At 45.2% G+C, this 21,668-nt stretch overlaps 1 protein-coding gene across 1 annotated transcript in view; it reads right to left on the minus strand.

The window, feature by feature from the left end:
- Positions 1–21,668, minus strand: part of GARRE1 (granule associated Rac and RHOG effector 1) — a 73,976-nt gene that overhangs the window by 15,622 nt on the left and 36,686 nt on the right. Inside the window, exons 3-6 of the mRNA XM_087729436.1 lie at positions 3,811–4,017; positions 2,151–2,297; positions 1,887–1,982; positions 1,630–1,791 (exon numbers count right to left, since the gene is read on the minus strand). Coding sequence (XP_087585562.1) covers positions 1,630–1,791; positions 1,887–1,982; positions 2,151–2,297; positions 3,811–4,017 — 612 coding nt within the window. The remainder of the gene's footprint in view (positions 1–1,629; positions 1,792–1,886; positions 1,983–2,150; positions 2,298–3,810; positions 4,018–21,668) is intronic.

The raw sequence follows: 21,668 nt of genomic DNA on the forward strand, positions 1-21,668 counted from the left end.
GTTACTGCGATGGTGATTGATTTGTATTCTGGGAGATTGCTGTGCTCTGCTCTCAGTTCCTGCAGCCGCTTTACACTGGTGTTACCTATCTTCTCTTTCTCCAAGATGTGCTTCCAGTTCTGTTGATTTTCTGCTGTTGGTGGTTCTGCTGCTTCTTTGTTATTGAACTGTAGTTAGTTCACCTTGGATGATTCTTTGGAGAACTGGCCATTTATCTTCTTAGCCTCTGCTTTTACTAGCATACCTCCTTAATCTGGTAACCAGTGCCGTAAGCTTTGCTTCAGCATTCTCTAAGGCGGTGATGGTGAACCTTTTGTGGCTCGCGTGCCAAAAGCGTGAGAAGCGCAGGGGGGTCGTGCGCGGGCATGCCACACCCATAATGCTATGTGCACGACCCCAGTGCGCATGCGCACAGGACCAACACTCCCCCCATTTTTGGTGTGCTTTTTTTGTCCTCCCCAGGCTCCAGAGGCTTTATAGGGAAGACAAAAACAGCCCCCCCCCCCCCCGGAGGCCCTCTGAAGAGTTCAGGAGCTTCCCTGAAGCCTCTGGAGGGTGAAAAACCGCCCCTATGGGCAAACCGGAAGTTCGGAAATGGACTTCCGGTTTGCTCGTAGGGCTGGTTTTAGCCCTCCGAAGCATTCAGGGGCCTTCTGGAGAGCTAAAACTGGTCCTATGAGTAACCCAGAAGTGACTTCTGGTTTGCTCGTAGGGTTTCAAGGAAGCCTCCAGAGGGTGAAAAATGGCCTCAAAAGAAGGCCAAAGTTAGCTGGCAAGCGCGCCTCGCGTGCCCTGACAAATGGCTCTGCGTGCCACCTGTGGCACATGTGCCATAGGTTCACCATCACAGCTCTAAGGCATCAGATAGTCAGGCCCTTGTGTTTTTTCAGTAATCAAGTCTTATCCTTAATCTCTATAACTTTCTGTTGTTCTATCAACAGACTAATCTCCCTCTGAAATTTTGAGATCCCTCAAAATTTCTAACCTCATTTTCGGGGGGGGGGGGGCTTTTAAATGTATTATGCATCCAATCATCTCCAGGATTACAGCAGCTGTAGCGTATCACTGGGTTAAATTGTGATGGCAATAAGGATTGGCACAAGGGCTCGGACATCTCATGTACTATCTAAGGGCACTTCTCCACTGAATCTTGGTAGCTGGTCTTGAGAGTTGACTGCAGCTAATTTATCCATGTTCTTATATTCCATATTGGCGCTTGTGCTCCGTAATGGAGGGGGTGGAAATGTTCCAGCTTCAGTTGTTGGTTGCACATGCAGTCGTTTTTCCAACTCTTCTTGAACCAGGAATGTAATACATAGTTGATCTACCTCAAGTTGTAAGAACAGCTTCACTGTTGAAGCATTGGGTGTTTCTCAGAGAGGTGCATGTGACAGGCTCCTGTCGGAAAGCTGCCATTCCGAAGGGGAGGCGGGAAGCTTCTTGGAGCCGATTGCTTTGAATGCTTTCACTTTTGCTGTAACTGCATGGGAATTAGGGAGGGGGACTGGGCCATCAGGATGGACTCCCTCCCAGCTGGTTCCAGCCTGTTATCCAAGGCCTCAGCGTCCCAAGGATGACCTGTTATCACCATCCCACCCCCGAGTTCTAATAACACCTTTACAGACTTACCGTTTTCAGTTTTAAGTTATCTGCTGCAGATTCATTGAAGGATATTCCTTTCAGAAAGTGGGCCCCTATCTGGATGGGAATTGTCGGCAGCTCACACTGAATAGGCTGAGAGGGAGTCTGTCTCCGTCCCGTCTGCTGAGCTTCAGCTTCACTGCAGCAGCCCTGAGGACGCAAAAGACCAAAGCAAAACATAGCCACTCAATTGCTACCCAGCAGGTTTGCCCCTCTTGACTAGATCCAGAGAAAGAGGCTCTTACCTGCAAGCTTTCTTCAATTGCCTTTGGATTCAAGTGGAAACCGGCCTTCATTGCATATTCACAGTGACCCAAACTTTCCAAAGCAATTTTATATGCCTGATATATGTTAAAAAAAGCACCACATAAAGAGATGAATATCAGAACAAACTGTCCATAAAACCCCACAAAGGAAAATCACCCCACTATTCAACCACTCCTCAACATGGGCCTGTGGCTGTGCCCAGTCTAGACAGTAAAGAAAACAACCCCACCAGGGAAACTGACCTGCAAAGCACTGTCTGTTTTCAAGTTCAATTCTTTTAGCTGGTGCTCTGGAATGGCCACATTCTGAGAGCAGAAGAGTTGCTGGACCTCGATTCCAGCCAAACCGCCATCACGTCCTCCCTCTTTCTCTCGAAGCCGTGAAGTGGCCTTTAAATAGATGGCAGGAAAGGTGAAGAAGGTGACAAAGTGACAGAAGTCATTTTGAATGGTGTTGTTAAGTTAAATTTCATCATTTGCATTTCATGCTGGGACATTATCCAAAGTTTAGGAAAGAGACTCTGCAGCGTTGTTTTTTTCAAACACAGCTCTGATCAAAGATCACCTCATCGTAATAGGCACAGAGGCTAACTATACACATGTAACTCATTTGTATCATTTCTAAAACATTTTAGAAATAAAAATAGTACAAATTTTGAAAGAAGAAAGGAAATGAAAGCAATAAGTGAAAAAGCAAGGAAAGAAAAGAAAAAAGGCATTTCCAATCACTAATGAATGTTAGTTATTGTCATTTCTCTAAATAAATAAGTCAATTTTGCCATCTCTAATAATTCTCTTATCTTCGCCAGCTATTTCTTTAAAACTTTCCAAACCCAGCCTGGCTTTAGCCCTGTGTAGCAAATGGCCCCAGTAGAAGCTGGGGCCTCAAAGGAGGCAGATAAGCAACCAAAGCAGATAGCCTAGGGAGTGAGGCGCTTCTGCCTTGGCCAGTGGCAAAAGGTTGGGGTGGAACTGGGAGAGCCACCAGCAGCTGAAGGTAAGGGGGCTTTGCCTGGAGGGGGATGAGACACCCCAACTTAAAGAGTTCATTCAGGGAGGAAACATCTCAGGTCAAACCTCTAGTCCAGGGCTGTGAAACTCACATCATCATAGTGACGTATTGGACTTCCCCTTCACTAAACCGTGCATGGGCATGGCCAGCGCATGACACATCTGGCCCGTGAGCAGGGAGTTTGACAGCCTTGCTCTAGTCTATATCTGTTTCCCAAAGGAAGGCAGATAGTCTGACAAGATTCTTGAAATATAGATGATCAACAATAAAATATTGTCGGGCTCATCCACAAAAATGAAGGAGCTCTGGTGGTGCGGTGATTAAAGTGCAGCGTTGAAGGCAAGTTCTGCCTGCAGCCTGGAATTCGATCCTAATGGGACTCAGACTTCCATCCTTCCGAGGTCCATAAAATGAGGATCCAGATTGTTAGGGGCAATATGCAAATAATGCTTCTACAGTGGTAAGCTTCCCAGAGGGCTGCAAAGCGCTACAGTGTGGTATATAAGCCTAAACGCTATTGCGATTGTTATTAATACAGCATTCTAAGGTTCTGCCCCTGGTGCAAAATTAGAAGTCTTAATTATCCTTCTCATCAGCTATTTTATCCACTTAGTTGATAAAGCAGAATTACTTTTATCAATTGAGTGGATAAAGAAACTAAAAGTAGCCCCCTTTAAGTTCGATTGGCTGGGTCAAATTTTCTGTCACCCACTAAACTCTTTAAACTAATGAAACATGTCTTCTGAATGTGACCATTGGAAAACTCCCTACAGATGGAAAACTAGCTACCATAAAGGAAGCCAAGATCAATCCATTTTCCATATATCCTGATTAAAGATGGAGGCCTGAATGTAGAACTCCTGACATCTCCACACAGCGGCCCAGTCCTACCTCTGTTGCTCCCTTCCACGACCGCACTGCTTCATCCAGTTCGGTTGGGGGGTTTGTGCTGGATGTCTCACTCAAGCTAGAATTTTTTCTCTCCTGGGCTGCAGCCTCAATGAAGCATGACTGAGCCACTGGTTGGACTTTCTGCAAAGCCTGGGATAGAAACTGAAAATGAACCTGCATCACGGTCAAAAAGCAGCGTCCAAGTACCTGTTAAAAATAAAAATGAAAAAATAGACCATCATTAGGTTCAGGAACAGGAGGGGGTGGGTTGTACTCAAACTAGATCTTTACATGCAAAATATTTCATTATCTCGTCCTTGATTTCCCCCCACACACCCTGGCATTTCCCAGTGGCCTTTTACCCAAATATGAACCAGCCCAAGCACATTCAGCTTTTCATTGACAGCCCATTTCCATGCAATTGTTCACAAAATCACCCAAAATCAAGCTCCACTTGAGAGAAAGAACATTGGTCCTTAGGTGTCTTTTCTGTAGAGGTGAGGGAGGGGTTACTCGTGGGTATAGTCACAGTCTGATTGGTCCATAGACGAGGGAATTTTCTTAAATATTCCACCATTCCCTATTGGCTCCCAGTTTCCTTGAGGTTGAAGGATGACACCTTTGAAGTCCGTGGCTCGCTAGGGTCCTTCCGACCGGCTGCCGGTGTCGAAAAGCCTCTGGTCGCTTTAAAGTCATGGCACGCCTTTTCCTCAGCCAAGTCGTGCCTGGATCGCAGCCCTCTGTGTGCTCTTTTATGGCTGTTTTGTGGAGCCCGACACACTCGTCAGCCCGGGAATCGGTCAGGGCTCCTCGCCCCATGAGGCAGGAGGGAATTGCCCAACTGGCTCTCCTACATCGCGCGAGACAGAAACAACTGTCCCTAGGGGCAGCATCGCAGTTAATTTGGAATTTTGAACATTTTAGAATAATCAATTAGTCAAATTAATATCCAATGAATTTTTTATGAATTTTAAATATTTCCTACCTAGGAGCCAAAGCAGTGCTTGGACCAAAAGACTGAGGAAACTGGGAGCCAATAGGGAATGGTGGGATATTGAAGAAAATTCCCTCAGTCTACGGACCCATCAAGCTGTGACTATACCCACGAGTAACCCCTCCCTCGACTCTACAGGAAAAATGTTATTTCACTATCCTATGTATATTTTTGAAATTAATACAGCATTCCTCCTCTATACTGAAAGACCATGGTTCACAGTATTAAAACTTCACACTGCAACTGCAAAGCATATACAGGTAGTCCTTGACATACAACAATTCATTTAGTGACCATTCAAACCAAAAAAGGCTCTGAAAAAAGTGGCTCAAAGTTACAAAGTCTCTCTCCCCCCCTCCCCATAATCTGAATCAGTCTCTAATCAAGTGACACACAATGTCTTGAAAGACGGAAAGGCACAACCTTGTCAGATACACACGAGGCTAAATTAGCAGGAGTCAAGAGAGCAGGAATAGATGGCCATAAATGGCCAAGAGACAAGATCATCTGAAAAACTCCCTCCTGGGTTTCCTCACAGGACTTTCAGGTAGGAATGCAACAATCAAAGGAAACTTAGCTGCTGGAAACCCAACTCAACCAAGATTAGAAGGTACACAAAGGGGGTCTTTGCTGACTTTAATTTCTCAGAATGAGGAGCAAGAAATAACAGGATCATTTTACCCAGATCTGATTAGTTTCCTAGACCAATAAAGAAGCAGCTTAAGACTGAAAAGGAATTATTGGGGCTGAGCCTTCGTGGGAACCTTTTGATGGGAAGGCCATGAATTGAAACCAATAAAAGGTGAGGGGCTTATCTGTGGGGAGCTGAAGACAGGCATCACAAAGGTCACTGAGGCTAGGAACTGCTGCTATCTCCACTTGGAAGTTTGGGTAATGAATCCATTCACAAGCTACAAGCTAAAAGAAACTTTTCAGCCTCCATTTTTCTGGGCAGCAGAGTCAAATCTTTCTGGCTCCTTTTGCTCAAATGCTGAGCAGACGCCAGGCAGCAGGTCACCTATTCAAATATCCTTCCTGGACATTGGGAAACGAAGAAGCCTGCCCTTGTGAAGCACAGTAGCACTTAAGTAGCACTTAAAAGTTTACGAGCTCTTGCATTTCTAATATTTTTGCATAAATATTACTGGAAATTTATCTGTTCTCCATACAGATCCTAAAACTAGATAAAGAGAACTCAGTTCTGGTATCCAGAACTGGATGTAATTGTCAAGCCAGCTTCCCTCAGCAACCAAGAAAGAAACCATTTAACTCCATTTCGCAGGATTAAGAGTACTTTTACTGGTTATGAAAAGATAGCAGCTAAGCAAAGCAAGATCTGAGGCAAAAGTGTGCGAAATCATAGATATCAATATGTGACCCAACCCCCTCCCCCTGGTAACCCCATCCCTAGTCCAATCTGCAAATCCCTCAGGTGTCATGTGAGTTCCATCTTCAAAAAGCATCATCAGCTTGGTATGCAGGACAGTTGGCCTTGGCGGCTCCAATCACAATCTCCAGCATGCACAGTAGATGTTGAGAACAAAACTCCGTTTACACAATCCCTCCTGTACTTAAAACTTCCCTTCCCAAATACCAGGCCTCCCCCTCCCCGTTTCAATGGCAGCCGAAAGCAAGTAGCGAAACAGAGGCTGACAGTAATATTCCAAATGTAGCCTCACCCGTGTGGTATAGAGCAGCACCATCACTTCTCTTGATGTTTATGCTATCCCTCTGCTGATGTAGCAGCCCAGGACAGCACTGGCTTTCCACACGGCTGCTCATACCTGAATGGTGGTCCACTAGGGACACCTAGATTCCTCCCAGAGTTGAAGGTTAAAAATCAATATGGGCAGCGCTAGGATTACCTCCATTCATTCAGCAACTATTCAAAATCACAATGGCCCTGAAGAAGGGAGACTTATAACCAGTCCATGAAGTTGCAACCATGAAATTCCCCCCCAGTCATGTGATCACGATTTGGGTGCCTGGCAACCAACTCTCTCTTATGGGAGGAGGTGCAAAGTCCCACATGATCCCCATTGCAAATCCTTTCTGCCAGCCTCCCACAAGCAAACTCAATGGGGAAGCTGGCAGGAAGTAAAGAGGTTGCTCCTCCTGCTTCCACTGCTTTTTCTCTTGACCAGGCTCCAGCCCAGGGCACCACCTACCCATCTGTAGTGCCCACCACCAGCTTACCCGGGACTCTTTTCTTTTCCACTTAACAACCTGTTTGGTTCTGGGCTGTGGGATTGCCATTGCTAAGCAATGTGGTCACATGATAATGAGCTTTATCAATCAGCAACAGATATTCTGTTCCCAAAGTGCCATCACAACCTGAGGAACATCTGTGTAAGGCTAAAGCACCACCTATGGTGCAAAACTGCCACAAATGTCATTACTTGAATGAAGCCACACTACCTTCTTAAATTTGTTCCTTCTGGGAACAAATAAAAACACCCCGGCCTCTGTAGACAAGAGCTTAAATAGGCATCCACTCCATCCACAGCTCTACAAAAATTCAAGCTTTCAAACTACTGATTGAAGGTTCTTTCAGTGGATCATAATAAATTATCTAAAAGTATCTTGTTAAACAGTATGGCATCTTCCATCCTATTAACATGTTAAAATCAGTTTACCAAAACCATCTCACTCCAGGGTTATTCATGTCCATATTTAATCTCAGTTGGCCAAGTCAAGGACATGTTCAAACAGAAGGTTCTTAATACTAGTGCTCACGTTGATAAAGTGGCATTTACTAACATTAAATCTTTGAAATGGTTGGCTCAGAATGTTATTACAACAGAAAGATATCTAACTATGGTGTGATACAAGATCAAAAAATAGTCCTAATCAGAGCAAGATTTGAGCACCTTGATTTTAAACCTGGACAATTTCATCAAGCACCTCAATCCAGAAAAGAGATGTAGATGTGGCCCAGTGCAAATAGAGGACATCACTCACATCCCCCTTGAATGTCCATTAAATGCTTCAGACAGAGCATAGCATTTAATTGACAAGATAGCCCTTTAGGAACCCTCAATAAGCTCTTACCTCAACCAAGGCACAGACTCATGGACGCTAAGAAAAACTGCCATGTTTACAGCTAAAATCGTTCAACTTGAGAGCTTCCAGTTTAGATTAGTTTGGAGTTTGATGCCAAGGGGATGATCGGATATGATTATTTCACTGAATATGTTTATATCCCAATACACAGCATTATTTATCTTATTGTATTTAATATGGTCGTGCTAGTTAATAAACTAAACTAAAATCAAAACTAAAACTCTTTCCTTCTACTTTTCCCAGCATAGAGCCTTCTCCAGAGAGAGAGGTCTTCACATAATCTGTCCGAAGGAGTACAATTTCAGCTGGTGACACTTTTGTGACTTGAGTGAAAATCCAGGGTTGATTGGTCAGATGATCCATTGGTTTGTTTTGGCTGTCCATGTTGTTTTTAGGAATCTTCTTTTGTACCAGAGTACAAAAACATCTGTACGCTTCCTATCTTGCTTCTTCAAAGCCCAACTTTCACTTGCATAGAGTATCACAGGGAATATCTGGTCTGCAGCGTTATGCCGGGTGTTATGAGGGTTGTGGCTTCCTGCTCTGCGCTTTGGCTCAGGTGTTTTTTGCAGCCCCAGAGCAGTGGCATGTCAAGAAGTCCCCAGAACCACAGAACACCAAGAAGCCCCCCAAAAGCTACAGGATGACAAGCAGCAACAAGTTCCCCGGTTCTGGAGCTGCTCTCAGCCCCACAAAGGAGGTTGAAGGACAGAGATGGGGGAGAATAGATAGATGGGGAGGAAAGGGGAAGGCGGTCCCTTACTTTACCAAAGTTCAAGACTGGGAGGGATTAAGACAGAGCGGCTTTGATAGGGGTGGATCCTCAGTTAATAACTAGTGTTAATTCAATTAATGACAGCAATGCCAGGATTTCTGTTGCTAAGCAATGCAGTCCTGTGGCACTGCTGTTTACAATCACATCCCTTTGTGATGGAAATTCCAGTGCTAAGCCGAGAACTACCTGCATATCACTAGTCGCTTCATTGTTTGATCCCTGCAGAGCACTCTGCACGGGGCTGCTTTTAAATACTACTCGGAAAGCGACAGCAATAGCAGTCCTGGGCATCCTTCAACACGTCAATGCAAGAGACCTGCTTTGCAAGCCCCACTGCTTCCCAGTATTGTTACCTGATTCTACCGATCTGTTACCTGATTCTACCGATCTCTTCTGGTGTCAATCCAGAAGATTCAATCTGGCAGAATTGGTATTCTTTGGGTTCCTTTGATCAAGCAGTGCTATCTATCTAGAACCATCTTAGTCTCTTCTGGAATGAGGCTCCCCTTGAAATTTGGAGGGCTCCCACCATGCTGGTGCTCCTATGGATTTAACGATCTGGCTGTTCTCCAAGGCTCTGACTTAGGATGATTGCAACCCCTAGTGGCATGAGTGTGTTATAGATAGGGCGTTGGTACTTACCTGATACGCCTCTTCTCATAGTGGGGGGAGGAGTATCCAGGATGGGTGTTGACTTTGTCCTCTCATGATTGGATGAGTCAGATAAGCTCTTTGGGTAACGCCCCCTGGCCAGCAGGACTACCCATTCTTTTGACGAAGAGCTCCATCCGACTCGTTGCACCATTCACTCCAGACTCTTAATTCAGTTCTTAGCTTTTATCGTCTTCAACATCAATATTTATATAACTTCATAAAACTGTGAACATAAAACTTAGTCGTACAAACATAGTCAGGGAGGGACTGGATACTCCTCCCCCCACTATGAGAAGAGGCGTATCAGGTAAGTACCAACGCCCTTTCTCCATAGTGAGGGGGGAGGAGTATCCAGGATGGGACGTACCAAAGCCTGCACGTCCCTAGGGAGGGAGACCCCAGAGGCCCCATGTCCCCCGCTTGTGCCAGTTGAGGCGTGGGCTCCGCCCTGTGAACCACCTGCAACGCCCTGCGTCCAAGAGGCCCTGCGTCCAAGAGGCTTTTGCCCTGCGGGGTAAAAGAGTCGTTTATGGTTCCTAGCAAAGGGAGAGGGGGAAGCCCACGTGGCTGCCCTGCAGATTCCGGCCAGGGCTGTCTGCGTGGCCCAGGCCCTGGATGTGGCTGCGCTCCGCGTGGAGTGAGCTGTGATATGATTGGTGTCTGAAAGCCCTGTGATTGGTATGCAGTGGCAACGCAGGTTTGCAACCACCTACCTATTGTGGTGGAAGTCACCCTGTTACCCAGGCCCCTATTGGAAGGAAACAAACAGAGCTTCGGATTTCCTGACTGGCCTGGTTCTCCTGAGATAATCCTCAGGGCCCTCCTTATGCCCAGAGTGAGCCCCTTCTTTCCCCCCCGTCTGGACAGAAGTTGGGCAAATCAGTTCCTGGGTTTGATGGAAGCAGAAGCCCACCTTGGGATGAAGGGCGTAACCCCACTCTGTCTTAGTGGGGGAAGCAGAGACCCTCCCCGGTGGAGAGCTTGCAGTTCATATATCTGCCTGGCGGGGGGGGATGGCCACCAGAAAGGCCACCGTGAGAATCAGGAACTTAAGGGAAGCTGTTCGTAAAGGCTCAGATGGAGCACCTATTGGAGCGTCCCCTACCCTGTGTAAGTCCCAGGAATGGTACTTGAACGCTGCGTGCGGTTTGGGGTTGGAAGCCCCCTTGAGGAATTGTCTGACCACAGGAAGGTGAGTCGAGCTCTGGTTCCTGCCACGCAGGACAACTGGCGAGAAGTCTGGGACCTGTCTCCTAATTGTGTTAGAAGCTAACCCTCTGTCCCGGCCTGCCTGGAAGAGGTCCAGAATCTGAGGCACTGAGGCCTGGCTAGGATTGTGCCCCAGGGAATTACACCATGAGGCAGAGGCCTGCCACATGGAGCCATATATACGCTCTGTGGAAGGTGTGCGGGCAGTCTGGATAGTCTGCATCACCCTGGGGGGGGGAGGGTCTTTCCCCAGGATGCTCCGTTCCAAGAGCTAAGCGGTCAGCTGGAGCCATTGACGGTCTGGGTGCTCCAGCGACCCCTGGTTAAGGGATATTCCCTCCAGGGGGAATCTCCATGGCCTCTCCGTTGAAGGCGGCTGGAGCTCTGCAACCACAGTCTCCGGGGCCAGAGAGGCACCAAGAGAACCCCTTCTGCCCCCTCCCGAAGGGTTTCCCATATGACCCTGGGGATCAGGGGTAAGGGCGGAAGGCATACCGACAACCCCTGGTCCAGGGGCTTCGCAGATCGTCCGCCCCTTCTGCCCCCCCCCCATGTCTGGTACCTGGAGATGACCCTCAGGAGCTGAGCGTTGAGGGCGTGGCGGATAAGTCGATCTCCGGGTGTCCGAAGCACTCTGCCATTTCCTTGAAGATTGCTGGCTGCAGCTTCCGCTCCAAACTGTCCCCTTGGTCCGGCTGAGCCAGTCGGCTCTGATGTATCCCACCCCTGCTATATGTTCTGCCCTCAGCGAAAGTTGTCTAAATTCATAGGCTATCTGAGGTGCTTCTGCGATCTCTCATAGTCGGGCATCCCATTCTGAGTTTGTGGTGGGTTCTGGCATGGGGACCAGCCTATCTGACCCTTTTTTCCCCCCCGGCCATAAGGGTGCTATGATTCTATGGCTAGGATTAGCGCAGAGATATTCTGAATGTAAACACCGATGGAGTTTAATGGGCGGCCACTAGAGTGTGTGTAACGATGAAGAGAGGGAAGCTAAGGCTCACAATAAGGCCTGCCACAAAGGTAAAATAATAATAATAACCAGAATCACAACAACAATAATAATAATAAAATGAAATACAAAAAGGGGGGGCATCTTCCCGCCTGATAAAACCAAGAAAGATTAAGGAAACAATTGGTCCCTTGCTGGGAGAAAGTGGCCCGAAGGTGACAGGCAGCAGGGGTAGAGCCGAACTATTTAACTCGTGCTTGGCATCTGTCTTTACCAGCAGGGATAAACTATCCAACCTATCAAAAACAGCACCCCAAATTCAGATTAGGGACCCAAGATGAGATAGGGAAGAAATGGTAGCCTGTCTATCTTAGGCAAGGTCCAATTCCCAGGACCGGGTTACACCCCAGGGATCTGAAGGAGCTGGCGGATGAGATCTCCAAACAACTGAAACTATATCTATCAGAGCTCCTGGAGTACCGGAGAACCACTATAGAATTGCTGATGTGATTCCCCCCCTTCAGAAAGTGAGAAAACCGGCTCGAGAGCCCAAAGCCAACATGGGTTTGTCAAAAACAGATCATACTAGACTAGCCATAATGAATGTTGTGTTTTATAGTTAATTTTTTATTCACGTTTCTTTTATGTCTTGTTTTGCACTCCCTTCCCCCATTGTTGTAAGCCGCCCTGAGTCCCCTCAGGGAAAAGGGCGGCCTATAAATGTTCAATAAATCTAAATCTACAAATCTTCTTAGATTACGGTGACAACCCTAGTGGACCATAGGAATGCCATTGATATAGTTAACTTGGACTTCAGCAAGTCCTGATAAGGTAGACCATAACCTACTACTAGATAAAGTAGAAGACTGAGGATTAGACCTAGTCACACCATGTGCCTTGGTAACTGGTGCACACACCTATACTCCTCAATGGGACTGCCTCTTCATGGAGGGAAGAGTGCAGTGAGTCCCCCAAGGCTCAGGTTGAGCCCAGTACTCTTCAACATCTTCATCAGTGATTTGAATGAGGGTGTTAGGTGTGTAAGCTAACATTTGGGATAGCAAAATAAATGCCATGATAGTAGTACTGTTTCTTTAAGAACTGCTGTTATCTCAAGCGGTCATGAGAAGGAGCCAGAATGACTGTTAGCTCTCTGTTTGTTAAATGCTGATGGGGGGGGGGGGTCATCAGGTTAGCAGGTGACCCCAAGCTGGCAGGAATAGCCAACCCTTCAGAATACAGGCTAAAGATACAGAAGGATCTTGGTACCCTTGAGCATTGGGCACTACTTAGGGAAATGGGATTCAAAGAGGTAAGGTTCTACCTTTAGGCAACGAAGGTGAAGTGCACAGGTACAGAATACCTTGCTCCACAGTAGTAACTGTGAAGGGGATCTTGGAGTCCTGGTGGACCACCCTTTAATATGAGCCAGCGGTGTGCAATAGCTGCCAGAAAACCTAACACAGTTTTTGGCTGCATAAACAGAGGAATAGAATCAAGCTCCCGTGAAGTGTTCATTCCACCTTATAAGGCCTTGGAAAGGCCAGATTGGAATTCTGCATTCAATTTGGTCACCATGATGTAGAAAGGATGTGGGGGTTCTAGGGAGAGTGCAGAGAAGAGCAACAGAGGGATCAGGCTGGAGGCTAAGGCCTATGAAGAACGGTTGCAGGAATTGGGCAGGTCTAGTTTACTGAAAGGAAAGACTAGTGGAGACGTGATAGTAGTGTTCCAATATCTCAGGGGTTGCCACAGGGAAGAGGCAACCTGATTATCCTCCAAGGCATCTGAGTGCAGAATTAGAAGTAATGGGTGGAATCTAATAAGGAGAGAAGCAACTTAGAACTGGGGAGAAATTTCCTGACAGTTAGACAATTAATCAGTGGAACAACCTGCCTCCGGACGTTGTGAATGCCCCAACAGTGGAAGATTTTTAAGCAGCTGTTGGATGGTAATAGCAATAGCAGTTAGAATTATATACTGCTTCATAGGTCTTTCAGCCCTCTCTAAGTGGTTTACAGAGTCAGCTGTTAACCATTGAGCTACAGGGCTGACTAGTAATGATAGCCATTTGTCTGAAATGGTGTAGGAATTTCTGCTTAGGCGAGGGGTTGGGCTAGAAGACCTACCAGGTTCCTGCCCCTTCTGCTATTGTATTGCATAGTATTGTATTATATAGCATTTGCTCTTTGCCTATTCACCCCCACCCTTGGAAAGCCTTGGGGGAGGGGGGTAATCTCTAACCTGATTGGAGGTTCTTCTGTCTCTCCCTGGGGGCTGAATACTCTTCCTTGGCTTGGCCACGTGGGGCCCCTCCCCCCTTCTTTCCAAATGGTTTTGCAAGGCAATTGCCATCGCCCCGCCCTCAGAACTTAGCCACAAAAAACAGCTTTTGTTTTGCCTCCTACTCAGGGACTTCCCGCCCCTCCCCCCTCCTTCTCCTACTCAAGGAGAATTTTCTTAAGGGTGAAGGAGACTTAGCCCCCCCCAAAAAACACAGCTCTTGCTGGAAGCCTTTCTCTGATGGCATTCTCGCCAAGTCTCTTTCTCCTCCTTAAAGGAGAGTGTCCTTAAGGGTGGGGGGGGGGCTTTCCCTGTTACTATGCAGTTAGAAAGGGAGAGAACGGGCTTTTAGGCAGGATTTCTGAAGCACCAAGCCGAAGGGAATCCTCCTCTGGGAGGTGAGGAGTTCTCAGGTTGGGGGGGGGGGTTTCGTGCAGTCTTGATTCATCTAGGAAGTAGGGGGGGGGATCCACCGCCTGCCTCTAACTCCCTTAACAAGCCTCCTGTTGGCCCTTTGCTGCATCCCCCGCCCTTGGCTAATGCCTCTGCGATGGTTTCTCACCTTTCAAGGGCTCCACAAGCCTCCGGTTGTGGCTGGAGGGCTGAGAGTTGAGGCTCTGAGCTGCTGGGGGCAGCCATCTTGGACCATGTGGTTTCAAGATGGCCCCGGCTCCAAATTCAAACGGCTCCTCCTTGCTGGAGCACATGGAAATGGCTTTTGCCTTTGCAGGCTTGCCATGGCTGCAGCTCTCTCCCCTGTCTTCCGCAGCTCTTTTTAAGCCTTTCCGGCTCTCACCTTGTCGGCTGCCAGCACAGGTGTTCCAGGGTATTTTAGCCAGCTTCGTGGCTCAACCCGAGGGGAGCAGAGGAGCGCTTCTGCTCCTGATTAGCCTCTGCATTAAGGGCTGCTTCTAGGAAGCATATTGCCCTCTCCTCCTGCCTGCCCGGCAATTGTCCTCCCTGAGTGACTCCGTCTCACTCAGTGGCCAGGGCAGCGTGCCGCCCCAGGGGGGCTTGTGGCAGTCCAGTCCTTGCAGGAGGAGGCTGTGTTCGATGAAGGGAGGCAGGATTCGCCGGATCCAAGTTTATTTTCCTTACTCCTTTGTAAATTACTGGAGTTACTGAGTAGTGCAACTTTTCCTTGAGGAGATGAGTCAGAAGAATGGGTAGTCCTGCTGGCCAGGGGGCGTTACCCAAAGAGCTTATCTGACTCATCCAATCATGAGAGGACAAAGTCAACACCCATCCTGGATACTCCTCCCCCCTCACTATGGAGAATTTTGTGTTGCATCTTATTTAACATTTTCTACTTAGATTATATATTTCTATTTGTTCAAGTTGACCTTGAATTCTGTAATTGGGCAGGGCCTAAGTCAAATCAATCAATCAATCTGTGGAAAACTTATTGATCAGCAGGGTTTGATACACTAACAAGTTGTCAGGAGAATAGCTGTAGCTCAGAAACTGTTTCCTGGAATAAATTTTTTTTTATAGACTCATACATTTATAAGCAACTCACAAGTCAGCTAGTCCTATTTTCAGTATTTGATTCCTATGCAAATTTAAATAAAATTCAAGTGTTCCAGTAAAGTTTCAGATGATTATCCTATTATAGAAGTCTTATTAAATATACATATATAATTCCAGTTACTTTTGCCATTTACTTATGTAACAACCCCCCCCCCCCAAACCTTGTATTTTATCCGTGATATTGTTGCCAATGGAATCTGGAAGAGAGTTTTCAAGCAAAGTTATTTGACTGAAGTGTATTTTTTATCAAATTAACTGATGCCAGTATTTTGAAGATTCTATGATTAAAAAAAGAATGACAATCAAAACTCTTTTCACAGACCAAAGCACCTATGGTCTTCTTAACCTTTCCCCGTACTTTATTTATTTATTTATTAACAAGAATTGGTCAGAAATGGTCTACTTGAGTAGAACTGGTAGTGGCTGACTCCTCCTCCTCCGTTACATCTAGTCTCCTCTGACATTCCATTACAATTCAATCATTTCCTTTCTTCCTACAAAGTTTAAGCCTAACAGCTTAGGTATGCTGACCGACTTCTTTGTGAAGTTTCATTATTTTAAGTATTCATCAAGAAAATAGCAGGAAAAAATTACAAAACCTCTTAAAGAAACAAAACCATTGGTTTTGAATCCAATTCGTTTTACTTAAAGTAATGTAATATACGTATTTACTTTCATATTTACTTTGAAAATATTACTTAAAGTAATGTATTTAATATACGTATTTACTTTCATATTTACTTTGAAAATATCAGACTAAAGGGCACATGATAATACAAAGAAGTTTGCAGCTCCATAGTTTGGCCTACTATGATAAATAAAAACAAGTTATGATTACAGAGCAGGCTGTCAACACAGCCGACTTAATTTACAAAATTTCAGAACCTACAACTCTAAATCCATTTAAAATATGGGTTTTCCTTTAAAATGTTGCAGATTGAGATGCCAGAAAATTTGAGTGTTTTATGTTAAAAGATTGTCTATGTGCACAAACCATCATCACTTGAATAAAAGTGTCTTAGGTTTACCCAGAGATTGTAATAGTGGAAGGGATGACATTTTTCTCAATTACCACCCAGTATGTGTGACCTTAGAGGAGTGGGCATATGGCAGTTGCTAAGCATCTGAATGTGGATGGAGCACAGGCCCATCAGGATTCATGTGGACATGTGAGAACGCTACAAAGTTTTGGATACAAATTCATATAATAATGCGAAGGATCTTAAAAGGTGAACAGTGCTAAAAAACCAGAACTTCTTTTATTGGAACATATGGACAATACATTAGGAAAAACTCATGGCAGATTGATATATACCATAATTGCAGCAAATTTATTGTATGCACAACAACAGAAGAATAATGGAATTCCCACAGTGGAGGAGGGGATTGTGAAAATGTCAGAATTTGCAGGAATGACGAAACTTTTCATACAGATGTTAATGTTCTCTGTTTAGTGGGAGAACAAAGAACAAAAACTTTTTTGAAAGATGGAAATCTTATATGATTTTTTGTTGAATAAAAAAATGAATTGTTGGATTTGAAGACCGAGACAGATTCAGACTAAATGAGGAGGGATGGGGATGTGAAAAACATTTAAGAGGGCGGGGGAACAATAAGATTGTAATTATCTGTTCAAAAAAGGTTGGAAGTAATTTATTTATTTCCTAACTTTCATTTTCTTTTCTGGCACTTCTTTTTTTCTTTTGAATAGACTTTTATTATATGAAAATTCTTAAATACATTCATCACGGACAAGCAAGCTTGGCTATCTCTTGCAGTTTTGCTTAAGAATAGCTTCTAGGGAGCTTGCAAGAGATGACAGGCAGGAAGCACGTGTATATTAAGGATGCAATTCTGAATAAGATTCCGAGCAGATGTTAAAGGGTCAATGCAGGTTGGTATATGAATAACCCTAACTTGTCCTCTGCTTGCAGATAGGAGGCACTGTTACAAGTTCCAGACAAAACATTTCCAAAGCCTGCATCAAAAGTTTCACTTGATTTGCACCTCATACTTCTCTCCAGGAACTGCAGTAGCTTAAAGGAACAAAATGATTTTTGGAAATGGTTTTAATTCTTCTGACTAGCACGCCAGTATGTTTTAGCAATAGTCCCCCAAAAGGGCTTAGGAAAAGTTCAACTTTCATTTTGATGCAATGTGAGGGATACAATCATAAGCACATACATCACCTTGGTCTTCTTGAATGAAAAGGAGAAAATAAATGAAATAAATACATAAAATAAAATAACTAATTCCCATAACACTATATGCCCGTGATGGTGAACCTATGGCAAGCATGCCCAAAGTGGCATGTGAAGCCATATCTCCCGGCATGCACAGCCTTGCCTGTTTGTTTTCTGGGTTTCTGGTGTGCATGTGCATATGACGATCAGCTGTCCTTCTTGTGCGTGGCAGTGCTGAAAACTGGTGTGCGCATGCATGCCGGCCACCTGATTATTGGGTGCGCAAGTGCACTACAACCCAGAAGTTCAGCTTTTCTAGAGCATGGCCCCAATGAGAGTGCGTGCCCGTGCACCGGTTCCACGCGACCTTTTTGGCACTCGGTGCCAAAAAGGTTCTCCATCACTGTTATATGCTATAGGAGGCCTGAAGGCTTTTAGGATCCTTTCAAGGTAATATCAAACTATTCTCTGTTCATGTACCAATATTCTCTACAGAATCACCAACTACTGACAATCCTCGCTTAACAACCATTTGAAACTATGATGGTGCTGAACGGAAACTTACAACATGCCCCCAAAGTTACGGCCATTGCAATGTTGTTGCAATCACACAATTGCAATACAGGTACTTGGCAAATCTTTTACACATGCCCTGCAATCATGTGATCTCAAGGGTGGGTTCGAGCAGGCAGTACTGCTGGTTCGCTCGTGGGCGCACTGCGTGCGTGCGCCTGATGCGCACATGTGCACAGTGCCATAAAATTTCTGCGCATGCGCAGAAGCGAAAAACAAGATGGCGGTGTCTACAGTGCCGCCCGGAGAACCGATTCGGGGGTGTGGCAGGCCTGGGTCGCTGCCGGTTCCAGCAACTCAGGCCGCCAAACCACTACCGGTTGGGGAAACCGGTTCGAACCAGCAGGAACCTATCACTGTGTGACACCCCCCCCCCCTTGCAATTTCCCTTCCTTGGAAAGTCAATGAAGAAGCCAGCAGAGAAGTTTGCAAGCCATTGCTAATGCCAAGACGACTCCCTCTGGTTCCTGCGTTGGCTGGAAAAGGCGAGTTCCAAAATCAAACAGGTTTTTGGCATGGAGCATTTGCAGCGGGGGGGGGGGGGGGTTGGAGCCAGGAGTCCTCTTGTTTCTGGGGGGCAAACACCCCATGCTGCAAACGCTCCACACCCACATATTGCTTGGATTTCAAGATGGACTTTTTCAGCCAGCCTCTTTAAGAGCAAAAGGGCTTCCTACCAGATTGATTTCATGCCACATGGGATGGAATCCCTTCAGTAAGCAGCTATTTCACTCTCAAAGAGGCTGGCTGGGAAAGTCTGATCCAGAGGACTGGAAAAGAGCTGGCTGAGTTCCAGTTTTCAAAACAGGAAAAAGAAAAACGGATCCAGGAAATTACAAACTGATCAGCCTGACATCAAGACCTGAGAAGATCCTGGAAAAGACAATCAAGTAACAGATCTGCAAACACCTAGAAGCAAACATTACTAGAAGACAACATGGGTTTGTTAAAAACAGATCATGTCAGACAATCCTTACTGCATTCAAAGTGACTGTGACAGATAGTCCTCAAGGTACAACAGGCTATTTAACGAATGTCTGAAGCTATAACACCCTCCCCAAAAGCTACTTATGAACCCGTTTCAAAGTTACAACCCCCTGCAGCAATCTCGCAGTCATTATGACCAACCACAGAGATGCTGCAGCATGCTCACCCACTTATATCTTCCCCTCCCCCCACATCCTGGCTTGCCAGGTCCCCAAAGGCACTGGGCCTCCTTTGCCACTCCTCTCCACCCCCAATCACCATTCGCTTACTTAGTTTTTGAAGATATCCAGAACTTCGAAAGTCAGAGTAGGCAAGGCAGCTCTCTTGTTGAGCCATTGCTGGGCCATGTGACACAATCGAGAATAAATCCTTCTGCTTTTGCTGCCCTCACAATCCTGTCCTCCCCAGTGCCAGCCACACTAGTGTCAAAGTTCCAAGTAATATACCCATAACAAACAGAACTCCGAGGCAGGTAGATTCCTCAAAGAAAAGGTTTATTGGATCTATCATATTGGCACAGGCTGGTGAAAACCAACTCTAAATGTTTCCACAGTTTTCACCCAATTAAAAGTAAAAGTTTTCCCCTTTTCCCAAACAAAAAAGACACATGGTCTAATCAGGATGCTGTCCCGTTGCTTGGTAACATCACTCCTCCTCTCTTTAGCCACCTGTTGGAATGTCCTTGGCTCCCAGGAGAAAGCATTTTGTTCTGGCTACAAACCCCCAGCTATTTCTATTTCCCCCTCCATAACCCTCATCTCCATTGTGGCAACACTGAAGCCTCAAAGATGGCCTCAGTCAGGCCAACTTCAGAGTTGACAGCTAACTTTACACACAATCCAAGAGAAGAAATGCTGCTTGCTTTTGCTCCCTCCGCAATCCTTTCCTCCCCAACGCCCCATTCTTCGCCTTTTGCAAGGGGAGCAAAAGCAGCAGTGTTTGTTCTCCTGGATTGTGCCATGTAGCTCTGCAACAGAGCAGCCTTCCCCTATGCCAACTTCCTGGGTTCAAAAGGTAAGTGTGTGATTGTGACAGGGTGGGGTACAGAGGAGGCCCATAGGGCTTTGGGGAACCAAGGGGCAAGAAGCAGAGCATGAGATATCTCAGAAGGTGAGGTGCACCTCCACCTGCACTAGGCCTCCCCAACCCAAGTCACTCAATGCTCTACCTAACGATCCATTCATTCATTTAACCAATGCATTGGGGAAAGCAGGGATGGGGAGGTCATTAATTATGCATTTCATTTAACATATAACTTGACTTCCAAAAATAATAGGCAGGCTCCATTACTGTTGTAATGTTGTAAGTTAAGAATCACCTGTCTTCTGTTATTTTGTTAAATTGTGCCAGAAAGCCTGCTAAATCATCCTCAAGAAATGCTCTCCCGCCTTTCCTTAAAAACTTCCCAAAACGGGCATAGCCTCTGTATGTAAACTGTTGAGCAGATTTTACCAGCAGAGTATTTTAACCTAAACTTCGAAGTTACTTTAAGTATAAAATAAAATACATGCTGCTTGCTATCCTCACTATAAACACCATAGAAGCTTAACAGCTATGAGGACTGGAAATAATACTTTAATCATCTTACACATAAACTCAGACAGGAAGACACAGAAGAACAATCACACCTATCTATAATAAAAGGAGATATATTCCAATGTAGCTTCATTCATATATACTTACATACCCCGTTATAAATTTTGTGAGTATATGTTTTGTGAGTATTATGCTAAAAGAAAAATACACTTCTGACTATGTACTCCCCAACGCTTAGATGGCAAGGTAACACATGTGGTATCAGCAATAGCCACTATGCAATAAAAATAAAGTGGCACCTGTCACTTTTACTTAAAACAGAAATGCCTGAGGCAAACTGTTGGGATGGATATAGAGAACAAGAATGCAGAAAATTTAACTAACCGTACCAGTTGCACAGGAGAGTTTTGCAAATTTAGAACATGAAATATTTTTTACCAGGGGTATCTCTTACAAAAACACAGAGGACATGAAGCAACACGTAGCTTAAGAAGATGTGAAGAAAGCTTATTGACAACATAAAGAGAGACATCACTAAGCTGGAGTGGCATAATCTTGCTGTTTAGCAAGCATTTATGCAAGAAAAAAAGAATGATTCTGACCAGGTTAGAATAAGATGATAGTATCAAGATCAAACTCAGGGCCCAAACAACTAATCACTAACTCAATTCTTGTAAGTAATTTGGTAGAGTAAGTTGAATATAAAATTGTACCATACATTTTGGCTGTATTTGTACTTGCTAATAAAAGATCTATTTATTAGTGAGCAAGTAAGTGAGAGTGAGAAGAGGGCAAACTGTGTGCTGTGAACCTCACTACCATAAGACTGGAAAAAGTTGAACAACTGTATTAAACAAATCATTGATTAGTATGCCTGTTTTAACTTAGTGGGGACTGTCAGGCAGAAGCTCTGTGTTATTTATAAATCATAAATATTTTGAACAGCACAGTCAAAAATATGATTTTCAAATTTGCAGATGATACATATTAAGCTTGGGGATCGTATACTACATACAATCTATTAAGAACGACATGTTGAGTGCAGTTGGTCAGCTAGTTATGAATCAATCTGGTGCAGTGGTGAAATTCAAAATTTTTCCTTACTGGTTCCATTGGCAT

Source organism: Thamnophis sirtalis, unplaced genomic scaffold, assembly GCF_051295495.1.
Source record: "Thamnophis sirtalis isolate CommonGarterSnake01/CBP01778 unplaced genomic scaffold, rThaSir2_p1.2 scaffold_14, whole genome shotgun sequence".
NCBI classification, from domain to species: Eukaryota; Metazoa; Chordata; class Lepidosauria; order Squamata; family Natricidae; genus Thamnophis; species Thamnophis sirtalis.